Source organism: Squalius cephalus, assembly GCF_949319135.1.
Source record: "Squalius cephalus genome assembly, chromosome: 11".
In the NCBI taxonomy this organism is placed as follows: Eukaryota; Metazoa; Chordata; class Actinopteri; order Cypriniformes; family Leuciscidae; genus Squalius; species Squalius cephalus.
The window spans coordinates 13,764,641-13,789,826 of record NC_137132.1 but is presented as its reverse complement, the minus strand read 5'-3'; the positions used below and the strand labels follow the sequence as shown (position 1 = coordinate 13,789,826).

Here is a 25,186-nt window from a genome sequence, read left to right as displayed (position 1 = left end):
GTGCGTGAACTCACTTTAAATATTCGTGTCTATTAAATTTACCCGAAATAGATACTGTATGTGAAAAATATTTGTTTATAAATCGATCCCTTTCCCATTAATTTCTCTGGGCAGTCTAGGTGTATGTGGTAGTCGTATTTAGTTTCCAGGCTGGGTTCAGTGCATTATTTGATGATATCGTTGTCTTTCCTCAGAGGCGCCGCTGATTGGGCGGATTATTTCGCGTGCATCTTGAAGCTGCGTGTGCACGCGCTCTAGGCTCTCATTCTCAGCGCGCGACATATGGGCACGCGAATTTAAACCGCAAAAATATCAATACTGTCCAACGGTCAGAATCCTCGTACATATTCGCGTCCCATCCAGAAAACTTCGTGGGAACTTCGCAGGCTTAATTTTACGGATTACGAATTCTTCATTTCAAGAATCGGAAGACAATAATAAACAGTAAACACACTGTGTTTCATAAAGGGATTGAAATGTTTCCGACCAAGGCGATAATCTTGGTGCTTCTTTTCTTTGGCAGCGCAGGTAAGACCGCGTTCAAGTGTTATGCAATAACCGTACACAAAATACAAACTGTTATATAATAAATAGCTTGGGTTTTGTGCATATTTCTGATTTGCATTCTACTTTTATGGTCAGTGATGTAGTGTCGGTGGCAGGTGCATCTGTGGACCTGTTTGAATCCTCCCGTGCTCATTCATTGATCAGCACTGTTGCGTATGTTTCTGTAACAGTATGTGAGAGAGGCAATGTGTTGTTTACTTTGCATGCTTGCTAACGCAGGTATTATTATAATACAGTTTATAGGGACTGTTTGTTATGAGCTAATTTGCTAGGCTACCCCATTGGCTTTGACAATGGAACCTGTCCTTTAAGAAGACAGGATTATCTGATCTAATATTATAAGCAGTCCTGTACTTTGTGCTCTGTGTTAAAGCGTCTATAGGATAGCAGAAGGATTCGAAAGAATCGCACTGATTTGAATTGATCCTTTCTAAATCCTTATGGGACTGTGGTGGGATGAATTTCTTGGCAATCCACCTGCTGCACGAGTCGAGAAGGATCCAATCAGCGAGTTTGGGCGGGAACTGTAAATGATGTAATTAACCTGTTTTGTGTATTACATCATGCAACAAGGAATCCCAAATACATTAAAGTTATGAAGTGTGTTATCACTGTTCTTCAGAAGTCATTTGATATAAATGTATGGCTAATTTGCATTGCTTTTGTCTATAAATGATTTCATTTATTCATTTTACTAATACATCTTATATCCATTAAGTTATAGTAATTATGCTAAATTATACATTATTTTATTTCACTGTTAGGTTTCTATTTGAGGTTTTATTATTTATTTATGAGCATCTCTACATTTTACTGCCAAATTTTATGCAATGTATGATTAATTTAACTTACACTGGAAAGTGTCCACATGAGTTCCTGAACATGGTGAATGATGGGATATGCATAGCCTCAAAAACCGCGCTGAGAGGTTGTGTGGATTGGAGTGGATTTAGTGTGTGTTAAGGGCACTGAGCTGTGGCATTTTTCAGACCTAGGACAGTCTTGCACACTTTCTTTCTGTGGTGTGCCATGCACATGCTTTCAAGTGGCCAAGACCACAAGTGTGGGTATTGGGATGGGCCCTAATTCACAATAGATTCCTTCTGGAATTTCCTATGGGCTTTTAGTGTTTGGTGTTTATGAGCGAAATAAAATAAGTGGTTAACATTACCTTAGAGAGACTTCCTCATATTGTTCTACAACATAAATTACATTTCTACAGAGCCCCTGAAGGGACATGGTGATAGAAAAAATAATATATGAATGGGCGGTAACCAAAATATAATGCTTTTGCCTCATCTTGCAAAAGGTTTGCGTTCCCTAGAGAAACTTTGTGTTCCGTCTCTAAACTTTTGTGTGCCCCCATTCCACCCCCCCACCCCCAAGTAACTTTGCGTTTGCTTGCAAAGAACACAAAAGTTTCTCGGGGAACATAAAACATTTGCGAGAGAACGCAAAAGCTTTGACACTTTTTTTTTTAATATATATTCTTTCCTATATAGGGCTCCATACATTGATTTCATACATCAAATGTGAATTTTGAAGCAATTGTGTTTCTACAAAACGTAGGCTATGTCTAGCCTGGCAAGTCAGACCTACATCAAGATGTTAGGTCTGGCAACTCACCATAGACACGGCTCAATCCGAGGGGCGGGATAAACGGCTGTCTTTCAAATTCCCTCTGCACGCAATAGGACAGCGCTTCAACCAACCAGAGCGTTTTCCTAACAGCGGAGCTAACATTAGATGATAGATTCAACTTTTGAATCTGGACGGCAAAACTACGAACACATCTTCCTTTATTTAAGAATGACTTAAATGCCGTTCTTTGCTCTTTTCTCAAAGAAAAACTCCAAGTCCTCCAGACAGAGTCGCGGCCAAAGCTGATTCGAAAGACTGTTCTCCAGCAGCAGCCGCCATTCTTTGTTTTCAAGTAACGTTAGCAGGGAACCGTCGCAACTCTGTCGTCATTATGTTAAGCCCGCCCCGCCTACTCTATACACGATGTGATTGGCCTGACCCAATTTAGGTTTTTGCAGCTTGAAAGTCAATGGAGAGTTGCTAGACTACCCTGGCTGCAAAATACATTTTGCTGCCGCTAGGGTGCGTCTAGATTTCTAGGCTAGGCTATGTCAGTACTAACAGTTGTCTGATTTGTCAAACATGTAAACTCACATCTTTGTGGTAGTTGTAGTCCTTATATGTTTTTAATTGGTTTGAAAGTCCATGTTTGATGTATAACTGTAGGCTATATTATGGTATTGAAAGAAACAACAACAGGAAAATCTCTTAAAGTAATGTGAAAGTTTTAGCCTAAATTCCGCAGAAACACTTGGCTTATAAGACTACTAACTAGCCTACATTGGCCTACAAACAGCTGCAGAGTGCAACAGTGGGATCCGGAAGTAAAAACTCTATTCATTCTATTAATTTTCATAAGGAAATTGATTTTGAACAATAACTTACAAACTTTTAAAGACAGACCTACTTTGAGCTACAGGTTGTTATTCCATTGTATTTGCTTATGCTAAAGCCATAGTTCATAATAGTTCATCTTATTTTTTAAAATAATGGAATCCACATTACCCCGTGATGCTGTACAGAAAATTCCACCAATCAGAGAGTAGACAAAAGCAACACTCTTTAGCTCCGCCCACTCACATGAAGCATCGTGAATGATACCATCGAGTTGATCTAAATACTTAGTCCGCGTGAACCGGAAGTTGCAACCGACTTTACTTCAGTGTTGTGACACATTTCCAAGTGAAATGGAATATTGAACAGAGGGCAGGGTTTTACTTTAGCGCTCCTCCTCTCCATCTCTGCTCATAGCATACTGACGATTAGAGGGAAGTGGTTAAGAATATTCCACTCAAGCAGTCAAACTGACAGAGAGGGAACACCATTCCAGAGCGGAAGCAAATTTTCAGATTTTGATTACGTTTTGGTTGTGTGGACTTAATGCAGGTCGGGACTCGGGAATCACTTTTTGCTTGCTTACTCTATTCTATTTGCAATTAGAATAAAAGTTTTATTTTTTATGCTGCTAAGAGGACCAAGGGCCATGTCACTGCTGAGCTTCAGGAGAGACAACCACATTTAAATACAGAGTGAATCCGCTAAAACCACATTTAAATGCAGAGTGAATCCGCTAAAATATCCCTAATATAATATTATGACAATATAGGCTGATTTGTCTTGATTTATGGAGATCTCTTAAGTGTCAGTATAGCCTAGCCCAGTGGTTCCCAATCCTGGTCCTGGGGACCCACAGCTCTGCACATTTTGTCTCCTTTATCTGACACACCCAGTTCAGTTCATAGAGCTCTTTCCTAACGAGATGATGATCTGAATCAGGTGTGTTAAATGAGGGAGACATACAAACTGTGCAGAGCTGTGGGTCCCCAGGACCAGGATTGGGAACCACCTAGCCTATTTATGCACATTTGTTCAAAATAGCTTGTATGGGCAGATTGTTCACATAGGCAAAAGTTTTGTATTGTTTACATGACGGATGCACTTTAATTGTCACCATGTTGGGCTGCTTGTCTATTTTTCTTAAATGCATCAACTCAGAATGGCATGTTTGGGTTTGGAATGACATGAGGGTGAGTAAATAATGAGCAATTTTTTTGGGTGAACTATCCCTTTAAGAAATAGCCAGTTCGATAAGCTAACCACAGTGCCAGGGTGTTGTGGGTGTCTTTCTTTGTGGTTTAGATATTCTGGGTCAGCGATGGGCAACTTCGGTCCTGGAGGGCCACTGTCCTACAGAGTTTAGCTCCAACCCTGAAAAAATCACCTGCCTGTAACTTTCTAGTAATCCTGAGGACCTTGATTAGCTTGTTCAGGTGTGTTTGATTAGGGTTGGAGCTAAACTCTGTAGGACATTGGCCCTCCAGGACCGAAGTTGCCCATCCCTGTTCTGGGTGGTTGCTATGTGGTTGTTTAGTTCAAGTCAAAACGGAAGCCCACTCCAAAATCTCTATGATATTCTTCTCTCTGTAGTCATTATGTAGCCCCGCCCCTTTTCAGCTCTGCACTCAGTGTTCTGTCTTCCGGTTTTTATTTTCGCAGCATGTGGTTAAGTTAAGATCTTACAGATTTATGAATGAACCGCTCATTTTAAAATCTTCCCGGTCCTCTGTTCTACTGACATTTATGACATCCGCTTCAAACATTACAGTGGCCATGATAACTTTAGTTAGCTCTACAATTAGTAAATCCATTTCACCAGCTAAATACTCTTCGACAGTGATGCCGTAGAAATATACAGAGCTACCGCTAAAACGGAAGTTCAAAGACAAAAATTTAAAGATGGCTGTGTGCTTGTTTTTCTGGCGCATAAGGTTTACAATTCTTTTTTTTCTGTTTTATTGTGAGCCAGATGAAAATGCGAGATTTCAGGTATCATCACATCCTTAGCGTAGGGTAAATTACGCACAAAGTTGAATTCTATGTGAGGAAATTTGATAAAGCTAAATGAGCAATAGTGATGCTTGCCGCCGTGCATCCCCTCCTCTTATGTCATTGTTTTGATGATGAGAGAAAAACGCAAGGCTGTTCTTCTGGAGATGCCCTGGGACCTCATCAGTGTCATCTGAGAGACTAGATGGGCGGAGCCCTGCGGTCACATGATGCACTCCCCCAGGCTGTGGGCATGAGTCATCTTTGTGATGTAATCTCCTGATATGCAGTTAAGCTCTTATTGGGCTTTTAATTAGCTGTGCTAGAGATAGCCTGCCCTGACTCTGAGGGCCCGAGCAAGACAAAAACAATAAATATGATGTAACCCACAGCGCCACCACTGATCCGGAAACACGGCAGGCTGATCTCACATCCTCGAATCTGAATTTGAGGGGATGTGGCCTAAAGAAAATAGGATATAACAGGACAGATGTTGTGCTGACAGATCAATTTCCCTTGATCATTACCACCGTACACCCACACAAATGCGCGCAGAGGGATGTCATGCATAAAGTGTGACACAGTGGGAATCTGTTTCATCGCTGATGAGATTTGTGCATCTGTTTGACGTTTAATAGCAACGTCAAATATTTTGTGTCTGTATTTGCAGTATGTCCCAAAAAGTAGCCTAGATTTCTGTTTGCAGTTAGCCTTCAACCATAATCCAGTGTTAGGTCAATGGCATATGAGTGTCCAAAAATCTAGTTTAAAACACGTGCAGAGTTCTTAGAAATTCACTTTTTTGTGTTCATGTTGTTTTTCTATGGCTTTTAAAAATGTTTTCAAGAAACGTTTCAATTTAATGTTTTTAAAAACGTCATGTGGTGTAACCATAAACTAGAAGTGTAATAACATATTTTCCTTAAACCAGAATGCCTGTGTGTAAACATCTTAATCATTGTTTTTTTCAGAACTTTTTTGTAAGAAATATTGATAAAAGATCATCAAAATGAATTTTAATTCAGAAATTCAAAACATGCTCAAATAAGTCATTGACCAAAGTATAAATTGCATTTCATTTGTAATTTCTAATACTTTTATTAATAAATTAATACATCCACACAATCGAGGGTCATTGATCCTGTTGTATCTTATAAAAATAATTTGCCTGCGTTTTTCTGTATTGATAAACCACATGGCTTTGACTTGCCGTTATTTATTTTTTTAATATTATGAAGCAGTGAAGTTGTTTGGCTTATATATATATATATATATATATATATATATATATATAATATATATATATATAAAATATAAATATATAAAAATATAAATAATATAAAAAAAAACATTAAAATAAAATAAACCAATCAAATGATTAATTTTAACATGCTCATTGCTCATAAGGACAAGGTTCATCATTGATTTTGTTGTATCATATCATGATACGTGTCGTCCTGGCATGTTGTCTTGTGAACTGTCTAACAATTTTTTTTCTCCCCAAGAGGTCTTTCTTGGTCGCCTGTTTCTATTTCAAGGTTCAAATAGTGTAGCAATAGCATATGTCATAAACTGGATAATCCGGGAAGGCCTTCAGGGGCAAAAGTGTGTTACATTCAGCGTTTCTACACCATTTGGTGGTGAGTTCCTGTACAGGGCTTACCCATGTGCAACTGAATCATTGAAACCGTAAAGCCTTCAGCCGGGATTGTGTGGTACAACAGAGGTCACATACTTATCCTGTCTGACATGTTGTGTCCTAGTAGATGGTTTTAAACTTCCAAGATTACAGTATTTCCCAGAGAGCTGCAGATGTTGTTTTAAAAGCATATGACATATCACTGATGCCAATGCTATACAATGATGGCTTTATTAAATGAGCTAGTGTCTGTGATGGAATAGGGATGGATGTGCCTCTCACAGTGATGTTGGATGGGAGTTGCGTGGCCAGTAGTAAATGGCAATGTCTGGGAATGAGCCCTGAGTTTTGCGGGACATCCTGTTTGACTAAATGGCTCCCTGGGATGTAGCTCTTCTGCTTGGCCTCACCTTTGATTATGAGTATAGCTGGCAGATTTAGGCCTGCAGAATGCTGGAGGAACAGCAGCATATTCTTGCTTAATGAGACCAACCCTTTACCTTAACACATCACCTGTAATGAATATTATTTATGACTTCTGTTTTTCGATGTGCTGTCATTTCTCTAAAGGTTTCCAAACAAATGGGTGGCTTCAGTGATGTGGCTGTTGTTTTTATTCAGTAAGAGATTGTTGAAATGTAGCCTCTGTCAAGGATAGTGTACATTTGTTTTGCACCTGGTCTAATAGTGTTGGCCTGAACACTGGCAAATAATTACTGTCAAGCTCTTCGGTTCAGTGGTATATGCTATCCTTCAACTCAGAGGTGTTTCAGAGTGTTATATGGATTAAAACCACTGATAAATGCAATGCTTTGAAAAGCACAATTAGTAAAAACAGATTAGAAACGAAATTATTCTGTATTTGTCCATAATGACACTTGTCCATAATGATATGTACTTCTGTTCAAAAGTTTGGGATCCGTAACATGTTTTTGAAAGAATATTTTTGTATACCAATGCTGGATTTGTTTGATCAAAGTTAAAAACATTAGTTTTATTAAATATTATTGCAATTTAAAATATCTCTTTCCTATTTGAATTAGGTGTGTAAAGGTTCAAATTACTCACGGTTCGGTTTGTATCACGGTTTTAGGGTTTCGGTACGGTTCGGTGCTGTGTTCAGGAAAAAAGGACTTCTGTCAAATACAAAATAAAGAAAAATAAAATAAGAACAACAAAATCTAACTACAAGCAATTGCACAAATAAATACAACAGAGCAAAAATACAAATAAAATAAACAATGCTTTTCAGGTTTTTCAGATAGGTCTAACGGTAGTTTTCAGGTACAGAAATTGAATAAAGTAATCAAATATAAAATGACTATATAATCTTAAATAAAGATGAACCCTTATTAAAGTTACTAAAGTTATTCAGTCAAGAGCCGTGAATGATTTTTGGTTTTGTTTGTTGTCTTCTGTTTGATTTAAAGGACAAGTTCGGTATTTTACACTTAAAGCCCTGTTTACAGATTGTTTCTGATGAAATAGAACGGTTAAGATTAAAATTTTGACACATGCTGCTGTCCCGAGAATTTTAGGTTTATTTCGCTTTCCCCCCCACCAGTAGACTGGGTGTATAGGTGCACTCGAACACTCCTTCATAAAACACATTAAACTTTCGTTTACAAAGAGATGAAACTCACCGAGTGGTCAGGGGTGTTCACTGATATGCTCATACAAAAATCGCTGCAAAATATGCTTTCCAACAGGTTTTATCGTAGTTTTTGTCCAACTCCATTGACTTGTATTGAAAGAGCTGTGTGGGGTACGGTATTACTCCACCGCTTCTTCTTCTGCTTCTTCTGTGTATTCAATGAAATGCCAGTGGTTTGCTTGCAATTGGCAAAGGTGCATTATCGCCACCAACTGGGCTGGAGTGTCTATTATTCAAGCTCTCAACGGAAGAATCTACGGGTGTGAGACGTTTGGAAAAATAGATCCACAGTTTTACAACGAATGGTAAAACACCTGTTGGAAAGCATCTTTTGCAGCGATTTTTGTATGAGCATATCAGTGAACACCCCTGACCACTCGGTGAGTTTCATCTCTTTGTAAACGAAAGTTTAATGCGTTTTAGGAAGGATATGTTTGAGTGCACCTATGCAGCCATTCTGTAGGTGGGGGGGAAAGCGAAATAACCCTAAAATTCTCGGGACAGCAGCATGTGTCAAAATTTTAATCTTAACCGTTCTATTTCATCAGAAACGATCTGTAAACAGGGCTTTAAGTGTAAAATACCGAACTTGTCCTTTAAAGCCGACATGAAATCAAAATTGACCCTATTTACTTTGTTAGCGCATATTACTAGTCTTGTGGTGAACAATTAATCCGTGCAAGTTAATACGCAGAAATTGTTTGCCGTGGTAATCTTTAATCAAAATCTGAAAAGTTTACGCTCTGGAATGGCGTTCCTTTTCTGATGACGTCAGTTTGACGGCTTGGGTTGAAACCGCTTAACGACTCCCCTCAAACCGTTAGTCTATGAGGAGAGATGGAGAGGAGGAGCGCTAAAGTAAAACCCTGCCCCCTGTTCAATATTCCGTTTCACTTGGAAATACGTCACAACACTGGAGAAAAGTCGTTTGCAACTTCCGGTTCACAGGGACTTTAACGTTAAAAACACAGACAGCGGCGGGGATATTAGGCTGCTGTCACTTTAAGACCAATGCACGTATCCAATATACTGATGCTGTACACATGCGTTATCTTTTTCGACTGTTCACTTAAGGCATAACCGACTGTTTACTAGGATACTTGCCAAGATGGGCATGTTGACACAATTTTTGTTTAGTAAAAGTTTAGTAAAACTTGAAAGCAAACTCAACTTCGTATTGGCTGACAAAACTTCTCACACAATGCTTGAGAGTCTCTTTAGCATCTTTCGCAAGTTATCATGCACGTGAATGATTCAATTGGAAAAATTGGAAAAGCTTAAACGCGCAAATGATAAACTTTTGTGACGATGCATCACTGTCCCGAGTGTCTTTCATGCTGGCCCCGGGCCATCGGGCACCCCTTATTGTCAAGCCCTGCCCAGGGCTTTCATCATTGTATTGTGCCTGTCTGAATTAACACTGAGTGTCTGCTTCCACACAGAAGGTAATGTGTGCTGTTTTGGTCTCACCTGTGCTCGCGCACTATCAACACCCGGGTGATGACGGCGTAAATGGAGCTTTTGGCACTCGCATCGAACAAAGTTTAGAAAGAGTGACTGTTTTGTCCACTTTTTTTCACCATAGCTGCTGTAATGTATTGGGAAGCCAGAATGTTCCCAGACAGGAGATAAATAGGCTTTGATGCAGGCAGAGTCTCTATCAGCGGCGTGTCTCCAGCCCACACACCAGCACGTGAAGAACTGTGATGTCAGCAACAGATTTACATACTAACAGCTGATTGGACAGCTACTCTCACGTGAAACGCATGTGGTGCGTATCCATTGACAGAAACATACAATAGTAGTGCGTGCACACTGGCTGTGTCTGTGTTACAGTGAAATTATACATTTAAGTACTGAGTTATAATAATTAACTTGTACTTACTGTTAGGATGAGGGTTTAGTTTAGGGTTAATTACATGCAAATATTACATGCATAATTTACAGTTATTTCTACAGTGACTAGATGTAAAGTGTAACAATGACACTGTAAAATAAAGTGTTACTAAAATATCTGTGTGTGTGTGCTTCAATAAAAGCATACATTGATACAGAGCAGTGATTTTAAACTGACTGGAACTACCTGTGCATTAAACGGTTTTACACCGTTCCAGCCAATTTGAATCGAACATTCAAACAGACCATGGTATAAAATTAAATATAATTAAAACACTAAGGATGTAAGAATTCAACCAAAATATGAATAATATCAAGTTAAATGAATCACAATACATGATGATCCAAATGTATTGCACACATTGCAGTCAAAAACGTCAGTTCTGGCAGTATTCTTTTCTTCATTAATGGTTCTGATTTATTCACTTGCTTCTTTTTTCCCGAGGGCATGTTCTCTCTTTGCAGGGTTGGTTTTAATTCTTCCACAGTGCTTGATGTCTTTATAGCATCTGTCTACTGCTGAAAAATATTGAGAAACTGAATTAAGAAATGCAATTAGAGGTTGTATTTTGTAAGTGAAAAATGGCTAACTATCACATAGCTACACGATTCGCATGTGGAATGAGCAACATTGAGTTTGTGTTTCAAGGGTCACTTGAGCCTTCTGTTTTCTTTTCTTTGCATTTGCCTAATTCTTTCTGAAGCATTTACAAAGTTATTTGTCCTTGCAGGCATTTACAGCTATTTCTAAAACCATAGTTAACCTCAGTATTGTTTGCTTTTTTATTACTATTTTATTATTATTTGCATTGCGTCTCAAAACCAGACAGTATGTGGCACTTGTCATAAATACGGTACACTTTGGTGTCTTAATGTTTTTTTTTATTTTTGTTTTTTTATTTTTTAACAAAATTAAACTCACTTGCAAAATAGTGTGTGGTTGGCCTGCATTTGCCACTTTTTGAGGACTTGATCTCCTCTGTATCCAAGAAATAACATTTTACAGCATAATCAAATCACTTTACTAAGATCTGTTTTAATTACTGATTACTAAAATGTTTTACATTTTTTGACATGAATATAATCCCAAACTTCAGCCCTGACTCCTGTTATCCTATTTATTGTGAAATGATGATAATGTTTTTTTTTTTTTTTATGATACATATGGGTCTTTTTCACAACTGGTCATGTCATGCGTTTTTACTAATCGGATAACTATCTGAATTGTTAAAACTGTTCCATTTACATTTGGCCACATAAATGTGTGTCTGCAAAACGAATACAAATCCGATCTTCAATTATCGTGCTATATGCAAATTCATCAGAGTTAGGAGAGAGAGCGGCATCAGCACTGGTAAGATAATTTAGTCTCACTGATTTTAAAGATGATGATTGCATGATGAGCGTCTGCAATGCTGAACTTTCAGTTTCATTTGCGGCAGTTTTCGTGTCGGCTTTCTGAAGAACATTAAGTCCCATTTTGTCTATTTGTAGAGAGTGGCACTTTCCATGTAACGCTGAAAAGATGAGTGTCTACTCATGTGTCTCACAGTTTTTTTATTTTATTTTTTTATTTATTTTTTATTTTTACTTTCTCATCTCTTTTTCTCACTCATTCTTTCTTTCTCTGACTCACAGACACACACACACACACATCCCCTCTCTGCCTCTTTCTTGCTGTCTCCCCTTCTGTCTGTATTCCTCCCCCCCCCTCTCTCTCACTTACGAGCACGAACACACAGATGGAGAGTCCAGTGTGTCTGGGTGACCTCCCCTGCCTGAAATGCCTCACACTTACTTGGCCAACAGAATCAGGATGTGCCATGACCCCTGCCGTGTTGTCTTTTTTTCTACTGGATGTTCCATGTGGAGTTTGATTAAAAAAAAGTCCACAAGCAGTCAGACCATCAGAGACAGTCGAAACGCAATGAATAAGGCAAACAAACAATCTCGCTTTTTGTCAAGAAGCTCCCTATTACTAGTGCTAATGCAGATACCAGTATTATTACTAACCAAGCTGCTTTTGTGGGGCTTCCTTCATGCTCATGTTGCATCTCAAAGAGTACTTGTGAATAGAGAGTGGTTTATTTTAGGGATAGTTATTTTATTTTTTTAATGGGTGGCTATGTGGACCAGCAGGCAGCATTACGAGGCACTCAATCAGGAATGTCCCTTCTGGTCTGATGGCAGAAAATTTGCTACGTCAGGCTGGAGCGAGTGCGTCATCCAAGACCCCACAGCTTGACGAGAACATGCATTAGTCTTTCTACTTCACTGCCTCTGTCCACCGCTCTGTAAATACATGATGACGGAACAGGGTCACTACCTCTTTTTTTCATTCTGAGCTCCATCATCAAATATAGTTGCACAGAGCAGCCATGAAACCTCAAGAATGATGCTTTTAGGTTACAAAAACATACAATCTTGCATAGCCTATGTGTTTAGTCGTGCTTGTGTAAGCATCACTATTACTATTGCTCATACTTGAAATGTGTCACTCATCTTGTGCTACAGATATGAACAATACAATAGTTGTTGACCAATATATTGCCATGGCTGATATATTGGCCAATGTGTGGCACTTTTTTTTTTTTTGGAATGATCGGATTTTCAGTTTGCCTCATTAAAGGGATAGTTCGCCCAAAAATGATATTTAACCCATGATTTAGGAAGCGTCGTGACGTAGAACAAACGTGACAGCGCAGCCAGAGAGCAGAGCAAAACAAAACTCTACGTACGTTCTACGTCACGACGCTTCCTACGCTACGTCCTACGTCATACACCAGCATCCATCTCTGTGTCGACCGCTACCGGAAGCCAGTTATTTTCGTTTATAAAGTTTAAAATATGTATATTTTTACGACAAAACCGCACGGATTACCCTCAGAAGGCCTTCGTTTATCCCCCTGGAGCCGGATGGATTACTTTTGTGAAGGATGCATGCACATTTTGGGACTTGAAGAAGGTGGACCCCATAGCTTCACATTATAACCACTGAAAGATCTAAGACATTTTCTAAAATAACTGAAAATGTGTTCATCTGAAAAAAGATTGACATATGCATCTCGAATGGCTTGAGGGTGAGTAAATCATGGGTTAAATATCATTTTTGGCCGAACTATCCCTTTAAGTGTCGGAAGTGGGGCTTTTATTTTGACAGCGCTGAGTGAGGAACTCTCATTCTCTGTCTTGGTTAGTTTACTTAAGTTTAGTCTTTTTTTTAACTGTTCTGTCAAAATAATAAATTATTAGACAGATAGAAATGTTAAATAAAGGAAGGTACTATACGGTTATCCTGACCACACGTGACCACAACCGCTCTTGGTTGGTCGTGACCCCAGTGACGGGTAGGTTTAGGGGCGGGGTTGGGGTAGGTCATCACATGTGGTCCGGATAACCGTATAGTACCTAAAGGAATTAAATAGCATTTGAAATTATACTGTTATTATTAGTAATATGAAGGCAACCATCATAATACTTTCTACTGTTGACATTCAGCAAAAATGGCTTTATATAATTTAAACAAGTATTTAAATATGTATGTTTAATTTAAATTATGAATTGCTGCTAACTTTAATTATTGCTAACTAAAGTTTGAATCTGTTTATTTTATAGGTTTATTTTTTTTTGTATCATGTTCAGATCTTTTTTTATATATATATATTGATTCATTTTCAAATTATTCCTAATTTAGAAAATGTTGTGTAAAATAAATCTAAAATTCATTGAAACATGTTTTAATAAGTGTAATATAATACAGTATGTGGGGTTTTTGGCCACCCTGCTCTCCATGATATTGGCATTGCCATTGGTCACTCATCAAATAATTTCAATTGTGATTTTAATTTAAATTGTCCTAAAATCCTAAGATCAGTCTTTTGTTAGAAATGTATTTATACTGTAATTCACGAACAAATAACCAATGTGATTCAATTCCACAAATTTGGCAATTCAGCATTAGCAGAGTAAGAAATTATTTTATTTATATAAATAAATAAATAAAATAATTTATTTATAAAATGGATATTATAATTAAAAGTATACCCAAATTAATTGAAATCGAAATCACATTGGGAGCTTGAGAACTTGAATTCTAAAGGAATCCTTTATTTTGAGAGGGTCACTTAGCAACCACATAGGAATGCCCTAAAATCACCCAGAACATCCTATCAACCATAACACCCCAGTGTGATGACGTTGAGTTTGGCATTGGCAGGCATGACTCACTCCAATGCTAAATGTTTAAATATCCAAACAGTTGTTTAATAAATTGTTTATTTAGTTGGTAGCTCATCTTCTTTCATACAACAGTCTCCATTTAGCATGTGAATGTTTCAGCAGACACACCGCTTGTTATTCTATAATTAGAACAAGAGGAATGGGTTGGATGTGAGCATCGCTCCCAGCCATGGATCTGTTCTCTCTGATCATCTCTGTTCTCTGTAATGAGAGCTCTGATAAGCTCCCTCAGCTCAAGGAGTCAAGCCCAGAGTCTCACAGACCTGGACCAGACGAGAGAAGGGAATCCTTGATTCTCCTTTGTCGTAAGACACTGTATATCTCAAGATGTCCAAGAATGAAGTTGACCCGTGCATTTGAGCGTGCTGCTGTAATGTTGGCATGACTGTTAAGTATTGTGGATGCCTACGGCTGGTGTACGGGGAGGAGGTGTCTCTCCGCCATCTGTTGCCCTGTCACTAAGATGACACACGCTTCTTCCAGCAGCTTTTTCACCAAATAACAGCAGGTTTTTGGCAGATCTTGTTGCATTCTTTTTTTGTGGGGCATTGATTTTTGCCTAAATCAATTCTGGGCTTTGTAGGCATTATGTTTACACTTGAAGCTGGTTATTGAACACATAAAAGTGTCAGCTGAAGTGTTATTAATATCCATTATTGATTAATAGTTTCCATGATAAAAGGAAAATCTAGTTTAAAACGCAAGCACCAGGTTCCCAGAGATGTAGTCTAAGGAATTATAATAATAATTTGATAGCCTATTTCTTTCAGACTAATATCAAAAAGCTCTCTCTCGCTCTCTCTCTCTCAATTCAATTCAATTCAATTCAATAAAGCTTTATTGGCATGACAAAAATACATTCGTATTGCCAAAGCATGAAAACAACATATAAAATGATTTACAACATTTTGTACAGAAAATAATAATAATAATTCAATTAAATAAAAATAATAAATAAAAATAGTAAAACAGTTTATGAACATTTCAAAATTCTGTGAACAACTTAGAATTCAGTGTGTAAGTGTTTGTGTGTTTGTTTTGTGTACGAGCGTGTGTGTGTGTGTGAGCGCATCACTGAATAGTCGTCAACTCTCTCTTTTTATGACAGGCATCGATGTATCTTGCCGCTAGTGTGATACAATCTCTTTTTTCACCTAATAGGTGTTGGAATTGTGTTTTATTGTTCAATTTTAGGAAGTTAGGGCAAAGTTTTTCAAATTGTGTGTAGAAAGTCCCTCTAATGTCCTCATAGTTGGGACAGCTGGTGAGAAAGTGTTGCTCTCTCTCTCTCTCTCTCTCTCTCTCTCTCTCTCTCTCTCTCTCTCTCTCTCTCTCTCTCTCTCTCTCTCTCTCTCTCTCTCTCTCTCTCTCTCTCTCTCTCTCTCTCTCTCTCTCTCTCTCTCTCTCTCTCTCTCTCTCTCTCTCTCTCTCTCTCTCTCTCTCTCTCTCTCTCTCTCTCTCACGCACATGCGCGCAGTGAGCTGTGTGAAAAGGAAGCATGTTCGCACACATTTCTTAACGTGGACAACTCTGTCCTAGTTTTTCAAATAATAAATGGATAGTTCACCCAAAAATGGAAATTCTGTCATCATTTACTCATCCTCACGTTATTCCAAACCTGTATGATTTTTTTTTTTTATTCTGCTGAAGTGAACACAAAAGAAGCTATTTTAAAGAATGACGGTAACCAAACAGTTGATGGGCACAATTGTAAGTCAATGGGGCCCATTAACTGTTTGGTTACCCATGTTCTTCTAAATATCTTCTTTTGTGTTCAGCAGAAGAAAGAAATTCATACAGGTTTGGAACAACTTGAGAGTGAGTAGCCTATATGATGACAGCATTTTCATATTTGGGTGAACTATCCATTTGATAAGCTTCTCCCTTTATGAATGGGCATAAATATGATTATTAGGGTTTTTAAATGAATTTTATTATTTTAATTATGTTTTTCTTCTACATTATGATATCAGGACAGTTGAATCACCCTGATGTTTTTGACTATTTGTGAAAAAACAAAGATCATCATGTTATTGACCCTAGGATTTGGCTGTTCTTGATGTTTTCCAGAGGTTCAATTCCGTTCCTGGATGGCGTGACCAGCATTGTACTTGACAACACTTAATTCATACAGTAATTCAATTTCTGAGTGCCAAGTTGACCTCAGTTCAGTTTGGGAATGTATTGAAAAGTTCATTGGATATGAATGGCCAAGTTGTTCTTTTTTTTTTTTTTTTTCTTCCTCAGGAAAGGTCTTCTGGCTAAGAGATGGAGACAGGGCCATCTGTTGCTAAAACTGAACACAGAAGTCTACAATAGTTGCAGATTCTGAATGCTGCCATTTTGTGCTCTTACAATGAGATTAGGGGCCTTGTTACTCCCACGACTACAGCAAGAGAAAATGAGGTTACAACAGATATAAAACTGAATAACTGCACGTATCTACTGACTCATTTGTCACTGTTCTGGGGTTTCTATCAGGTCCTCGTTCTGCTGTTACTTACGTTTCTGTGGTTTGTTGTGCATTTTTACAGTAGGTCTGATTTAAGAGTAGTTGTGGGTAGCCTATTGCTTGGTACACGCTGAGATGCCCGAGAGCTGAGAAGACAGACTGTGGTGGATTAGCATAATTAGGAATGGCATGGATTAATGAGAGATGTCCCTGACGCACTTGATGTATGAAAAACAGCTCTGTGCTGCCAATTGTTTGTAGGTTTCTGGAAGAACCTAGAGCCAAAGAATATTGATATTGATCACTGGCTTCATTAGCCAGTATACTTTGCTGGAATTGCTGGTATACATGAGCTTAGCATATTTAAAAAATATTAGCCTATATAAAAAAAAAAAACATTTATGTCCCACATTTCTGCCACAATACCATGTTTACAGTAGGGGTGGGAATCTCTAGGCACCTCACGATTCGATTCGATTATGATTCAGAGGGTAACGATTATCGATTATTTAACGATTTTTTTTTTTTTTTTACTTACTTACTTGGTACTTTTAAAGCAAAGTATTTATGATGACCCATAACGAATTTACTTCCAAAAAAAACATTTTGCTGTAGCAAAATCACAAACAGTTTTCGTTCAAAAATATAGAATACCAGCTGCTCTCATATAATGCTTGTGGACTTGCATATTCTGAATAATTAGTAACATACAAAGCCGCTCTTATTCACAACTAAATAATAAAGAGTTATGACTTGAAATGTTTGCTGTATACCACAATAAAAAACAGCTAATACAAAAAAAGTGAATGAACATCTGCAGTAGAAAAAAAAAGTGAATGAACATCTGCAGCTTATACAAAAAAAGTGAATAAACATCACAGTCAAAATGTAACTTTTTGTGACTGGCATTGCACATATTGCAGGGCAGTATAATGTATGTATAACAGATCGGTTTACAGTATATTGATGTGAAAACTAAACAATACAGAAAGCAGCTATCATACAAAAAAAAAATACTAATTAGGTAACAATGAAATTGCCAATTTTCCATACGTTAGCTTTTAACAAAGAGGGTGCCGTTTGAATTTGGCGCTCAGCCATCATGCGTCTCTGTTATGTGCACGACTCTGTTATGTGCACGCCACAGACTGTCCGCGCACTGCACGTCGGCTTTAGAGTTCCGCCTTTTGCGTTCCGTCAATATTACGTTATTAGAAAGAATTTTTTTTTTTTTTTAGAAATTGATTTTTGACATTTGTGAATCGATTCAGAATCGTCCACGTCCGCATCGCGATGCATCTAAGAATCGATTTTTTTCCCCACCCCTAGTTTACAGTTAGTATTACTACAGCAAATCCTACATGTTTGTGATTCATGGATTGAAAAGTATTCTATCTGGATTGTTGTCTCACAATGTTCTCCTGTTCTCTGTGTCAGTGTTGTTGAGAATGTCAACACTGGTTTCATCTGGCTTTAAATTAGTTTAAATCACCATGACATTTGTGTTTGTTTCGGAGACATATTCGGTACATTTCACTGTGAATTATTTGATAAATCAGTCACAATTTCGGTGCAGGCTTTGCAAACAGACTTTTACTTTAAGATATGGACCTGACAGTAATGCCACAACATGTCAGTAACTGTGTTAAAGGAGAACTCCGGTCAATTTTAACATTGAGCTCATTTTTTTGTACATTTGGAGTGCTGTCAATACAGAGAACAACGACAAAAATCGGTGTTGCCTACACCGAGTTATTCTATTTTTAAAATTTGCACCCTGTTGACTTCAATGGGGCAAGTACTAAACCTGCTTTTAGCCTCTTAACATCCTTGATGTGTCATTACAAGTGCACAGAGAATGTGAGTGATTCCTTCTGAGTGAACACGAGTGAGTCTGACTGCAGTAGATGTGAAAGATATGTATACAAATGATGTTATTTAAGCCAGCGCAAATACCTTTGTTTACATCCTGTTTTTCGGTTGAAGTCCAAAGTAGTCGATTGCAGAGTTCACACGCATAGGTTTAATACCTATGATCACGCGCGTGAACTCGGCAATCGACTACTTTGGACTTCAACCGAAAAACAGGATGTAAACAAAGGTATTTGCGCTGGCTTAAATAACATCATTTGTATACATATCTTTCACATCTACTGCAGTCAGACTCACTCGTGTTCACTCAGAAGGAATCACTCACATTCTCTGTGCACTTGTAATGACACATCAAGGATGTTAAGAGGCTAAAAGCAGGTTTAGTACTTGCCCCATTGAAGTCAACAGGGTGCAAATTTTAAAAATAGAATAACTCGGTGTAGGCAACACCGATTTTTGTCGTTGTTCTCTGTATTGACAGCACTCCAAATGTACAAAAAAATGAGCTCAATGTTAAAATTGACCGGAGTTCTCCTTTAATTAGGGGTGTGCACGAATATTCAAATTGTAATTATTATTTGAAAAATAAAATACTATTCGAATTTTACTATGTTGTTTTGCTGGCCGTAAATGCCAGTTCTAATTGAATGCACTGTTTGGCGCTGTGGAGCTTGTGGAACAAGTTGATTGCATTTGATCACATAATGTCGTCGTCTGCCTCACGAAGTTTGGAATTAGGCCTACTTAGATGAAAATGATCTTACTAAATGATATGAAAAAAAAATGGAATTACTTTTAATCAAATTAATTAATGAAATTACTTAGACATTAATTAATGTCTCTGCTACGTCTGTCAGCAGCGCAGCGCGTTTTCTCATTCGAGCATGTGGGTATTATTGTTTTTCTCAACATGAATGTGAAACAATATAAACACGATAACCATATGCTGACTCGAGTGTATATGTACGTTCTATAACATAACTGGCGCAATCTGCTTTATTAGTGTTTTTTATACGGTCTCCTTGAGCTTGAATGCTTTTGTTCTTTATTTTGTTTACACATATTAATGTTTTCAACTATAAGAAAACCTTAAGATATATCGTAAGCTTGTTGTGTATATTGCCTAATTGTAAGGTTGTTCAGAAATGGTGACCCAAAAAAAAAAAATTACTTAAAAAAAAAAAACGTCTTTCTCGTTAAACTTCATTTAATTAAACGAATATTCGATTTTTATGAGCCTGAATATTCGAATACAATATTTTTGAAAAATGGCAGTGCCTAAATGGTCAACTTCACATTGTTTCTCTTAGTAGAATGAAAATATATTTGAATTAAGTTTTGATTAATTTATATACATTTATATACAGCGATCAATGAACCCTCCCTTTATATTAGCTGGAGCTGTCAATCACACAGTGTGAGTTTATCGGTTACTGAGTTCTGGACTCTCATCAAAACTCCTGATTCCCAAAAATCTGATTAATAAAACTTATGGTGACTGGGGGATCCACATTTAGCATTTCCCACCATGATCATGATCTAATTTCTTTTCAGAAATATGGAACTGTATCAGAAGTAGGATTCATTCATTCTCAGACAACATTAACTCTCACAGTACGGTGTTACGCTGAAGCTAAGCCATAAACATTCTAGATTGCCAAAATTCCTCAAAGACACTTTGAGGATGGAAAAAATGACACTGTTTAATACACAGTTTTGTAATTCCTTGGCTGCTGGTTATTCCCCCCCTCCCTCTACATCCTATCTGATAACAATTCGCTCCTTCCTCCCCTTTTAAATATGCCACTTAATCATCTTGAAATAGCGTCTCAGGTGACAAAGAAATGAGCAGCGGAGGAAATGGAACGAGCCTCGTGACATTGAACAGTTTTCACTGGTTGAAATTACATTTTCGTAAATTACTTTGTGAATTTTCCTCCCACATCTCCTCAGCATCTCCTCCGTGCCGGTGCACAGGACATCTGAACGCAGACGTATGGTTATTTTGAGCCAGACGGCACAAACTCAAGTCATCACCTCTTTTGAATAGACGCCCACCAGTTTGTTTTCCATGATATTTAAAAATGTGCCTTGGGAAAGTAGATGTGTGGGCTTGGATTCAAACATCACATTAAGTAACTCATGAAGACTGTTCATGTGAACTCCCACTCAGGGTCAGTGGGGTCAGTGCCTTACGCCCCGGCCGTGTTCTCAAACCTTTCAGACTCAGTTCTCAAATGGTTTCAGACTCATTTTGGCAGTTTTCATTTCCCCAGCTCATGAGCTAATTTGCACATTAATTTCATTTGTTATGGCAAACGGCAGATAGCAGCATATTGAGATGCATTGGTTCATCAAAGCAGCCAACCAACCTTGAATACTGTGTGAGACATTTAAAAATTCTCATTCAGCTCACAAGGTGAGTTCACAGGGAGTTTTATCACCGCAGATCACCAGTACTGCTTAGTCACTAGTGGGCCTAGATGGCAGACTAGTCATTGAACTACCAACTACCAATTAGCGATGAAAGCATCAGTGCATTTAATTTGAACTATAGCACTTTATATAACATTTTATGCTTGATGCTTTATGCAGCAGTGGATTTTGCAAAGTGAGCACCTTGGTGGAGGCCTTTGGCCGTTGTGTCCCATGAATTTAGCGTTGCATGTCAACTTCAGGTAGTTTTTAAAAACCATAGTCATGTTTTTCATTGCTGTTTATGTCGTAGTCATGTTTTTCAATCAAATGTTCATGTTGCGATTCATTGTTGAAGCTTTTATCATGGTATACGGGATTATCACGATATTGAAATGTTGCAAAAAAAGTGTTTTCATACTATAATAGGTTTAATAACTTTTTCTTGTAACTAAAATAACTGAACATTTAAATACAGTAAAGCAATACACAATGTAAGTAAACACGTTTCAGACAGATTAAAGTGCAAAAGAATGATAAAGAATAATATGTAACACTTTGCAAAGGTCTTATTAGTTAACGTTAGTTAATGCATTAACACATTAACATAATGAGAAACCGCTACATTTGTTACAGAAATTATTATTCTTTGTTAAAGTTAGTTCAAAAATACAACTGTTAGTTCATGTAACTGTAATAATACAGTTACAACTTTTGATTTTAATATTAAATGTTGAAATTAATTAATAAATGCTTTAGAAGTATTTTTCATTGTCAGGATATGTTAACTAATAAATTAATAAAAAAATGGATCCTTATTCAGAGCCATCTTTCAGAGAGCGAATGCATTTTCATTCAGCGCATCTCCTTCACTCCTTTCATCATGCGCTTCTCATGTGTGTTAGGCTTGTACATCAGTGCATGTGCCTCTTTGACGCAGCATACAGCTGTGTTTTGCATTTTAAACGGTTAGTCTAAAAATAGGAATAATTCGTAAACAAAAAAAATTATTCACAGTATTCTGAAGTGCCCATGATAATAATATCGTGCATGTTCATTATTGTGATATATCGAATTACTGAATACTGGCACATGTCTTGCCACGTTCAGTTTCTATTCCTTGGTCTTTGAGTTTGTACTTCCCTGTTTTGTCTGTGTCTGTTCCCGTCCCGGAATGGCACTCCTCAAAGTGAAAGCGCAAACATAATTTAAAAATCATCATATCACATTTAGCTTTAGTAGTGTGATTATTCAAAGTGTTTTAGATGGTTTATTATTATTTGTAGTGCATTAATAGTGGGAGAGGCAGGACATAGTGAGCACCGGGAGAGTCTACTTGTGCGCGGCTTGTGAGATCCAACGAATGCGTGCATTTAAAGTGCGAGTACTGCGTGAGATTTTTTTACGTTTACGGAGTTTCAGTGACATTACTACATTAAACTATTATATATAATGTTGAATATAATGTGTAATAATGCAGTGGGGGAATATTTGTGGGTCCTGATAAATAAAATTATTATTTTAATGATTATAAACTATTAATAATAAAAAAAACTCTCTTCTTTATTTTGGCTTAATAGGCTATATCGCGATATCGTATTGTGAGTTCAGTATTGTGATTTTTATCGAATTGTGACATGAGTGTATTTTTACACTCCTAATGTATATAGGTCTAAAGTTATAGATGTTATTGTGAACAATTTATCCATGTATGTTTTTTTTTATTGCTTTAATTGTTTTATTTATGTCATTTATTTTCATAAACAGCAAAGTTACAACGCTCAAAGTTCAAAGCAAAGGAAGATAGTTGCTTTTAAAGAAATCGTTTTTTAAGGACTACAACAAACGGCTGGCAGGGACTACACAACATTCCTCCCCTGTTAGTGACATCACAAACCCTAAATTTACATAAACCCCGCCCCCAGGAACACTCAGTCCATGTTGAGAAGAGGAAGAGTTGTAGTAGAGCACATTTGTGAGTCTGCTCAAGCTGTCGCATCCATCTTTTCACATGCAATAGGCCTACAGTTCGTATACACACATGCAATAGGATGTCACTCAGTAGGCATCTTACAACAGTTCCCACACTAGCGATTTATAGATTATCATGACAGAATATGCTAATCAAAGACTTGAAGATAGTTAACTCCACATCAGCTGCATAAATTCATCAACTAGCCGAACCATTCATAAACGTCCTGTTGCATTATTCATGTTGTTACTCCATCATTGTCCGACTCCAATTTAAACATAAAAGGCAGAAAAGTTTCTGACATTTTAGTGTGTGCCTGCGTGAAGTAACAGACCTGCTAACACACACAAGCTGTTGAAGCTCCGCCCTCTGTGCCGGGAGCAGCAGCTCATTTGCATTTAAAGGGACACGCCCGAAACGCAACGTTTTTACTGACCCTCAAAAAAGGACAATTTTAACATGCTGTAAAAAATTATCTGTGGGGTATTTTAAACTAAAACTTCACATACATACAATGGGGACAACAGAGACTTATTACATACTGTAAAAAGGGGCATTATACCACCCCTTTAATAAAAAGATCATCATAACTGGTTAAAACTGACACATACCGGACTTCTCCAGTTATGTAGTCTGCCTAAATTTCGTACCTCCACAATCCAATTCAAGCTTGAATTCATTTTTGAGTGTAACGCACATCTCAAAATCCAATCAACAACCAATGGGCTCCAACCAAGATCCCAGCCTACATTTTATTTCCTTTTTTGTTAATCCTTTTTTGTCAATCAGTTTCACTCAGATGTAGCCTATAGCCAACCTCATAATTGGGAAGAAAAGATCTATCGCTACTTTCTTTACGATTTTTCTTTACGACTAGTTGATTTTAAAAATATGTTGAATTCAACATTTTTATACTGTATTTAAATTAATGTAATTGAAACGTAATTTTGACAAACAATTTTTGTTTTCGGTCTTGGCCTATTCAAGTAGGTTGTTGCTTTACTTGCATGTTACTTACAGTATAGTACATGGAAAAATGCCTGTCCGGGGCATAACGTTGGTAACAAGTGAACTGAATTGCTTTGCAGAGAATTTTGACCTTCAAACCAAATCTCATCAAACCAAACTGTTTCCTGTCTGAACTACTACAGGAATCTGACCTCATCCAGCCGCAGATTCTGCACCAGCCGATGGCTTTGCAACGACCCAGATAGTCTGGTGCTTGCATTTTCGCCTCAAGTAGACTGCAGCAATGACAAAGAGCACATACTGATTCTCCTTCATCTAATATGATATGATGCATACTGCATATAGACATTTATGTACAAACGGATTCCACCCATTAATAAACATTTCTACTGCCCACTAATAAACATCACCAGCAGTAAGAGCACCTACTAGCAGCTGGAAATGTGCAAAACTGTCTTTTTACAGTTTCCGCACATAAACAAACTATCAAAAATATGATTGGCCTTTTTAACGGAAAGACAGTATTTCCATTTCTACAGCCTTACATTACATTCAGTTTTCTACTGGTGATCTGTCTTCTCCCCCTGTACTGCCTGTCTTACTGGCTATTCAGTGCATTAATCAAACTTACTTGGGATTTTGTTTTTGTTATTTTTTGTTGCTGTGTGTGAAGCTATATTCCAAATTTGTGACTCCAGTCTCCTAATTTGGCTCATAGTATATACACTATAGTTCAGCATAAATTTGACAGATGGAAATCTGCACATTAAGGAAAGCTGTTTATGTGGTTACATTTGAGCAGTTAAATATATTAACAGTAGTATTTCAGTGGTAAGATACTGCAGGCAGCAACCTCTGTGTTGACATTTCATTCACTTATTAAAGTATTTTTGAGTTGATTGTAAAGAAGTGCTCAAAAATGTTGCATAATAGGCCTTTACGCCCTCTTAAATGTCAGAGCTTGGTATTATTTGCAAATGCCTAGATGAAATGGAAATTATTGGAAGAGAAAATCCCTATCTTTTTGGAAAATAACAGTGATATAAGAGGGTTTGGAAATTTTCTACGCACAGGGGTTGCCCCCTCTCTGAGTTCAAATACCAA

General features: G+C 37.5%; 1 protein-coding gene across 11 annotated transcripts in view; it reads left to right on the top strand.

The window, feature by feature from the left end:
• The first annotated feature begins 201 nt into the window (after window positions 1–201).
• Window positions 202–25,186, top strand: part of ncam1b (neural cell adhesion molecule 1b) — a 100,612-nt gene continuing 75,627 nt past the window's right edge. For 9 of the 11 annotated variants that reach the window (XM_079885262.1, XM_079885256.1, XM_079885260.1 and 6 more), the window contains exon 1: window positions 265–528. In XM_079885262.1, coding sequence (XP_079741388.1) covers window positions 477–528 — 52 coding nt within the window. In that variant the 5' untranslated portion in view covers window positions 265–476. Of the gene's footprint in view, window positions 529–25,186 lie in introns of all 11 variants that reach the window. The other 2 variants (XM_079885255.1, XM_079885258.1) reach the window with 2 other exon arrangements.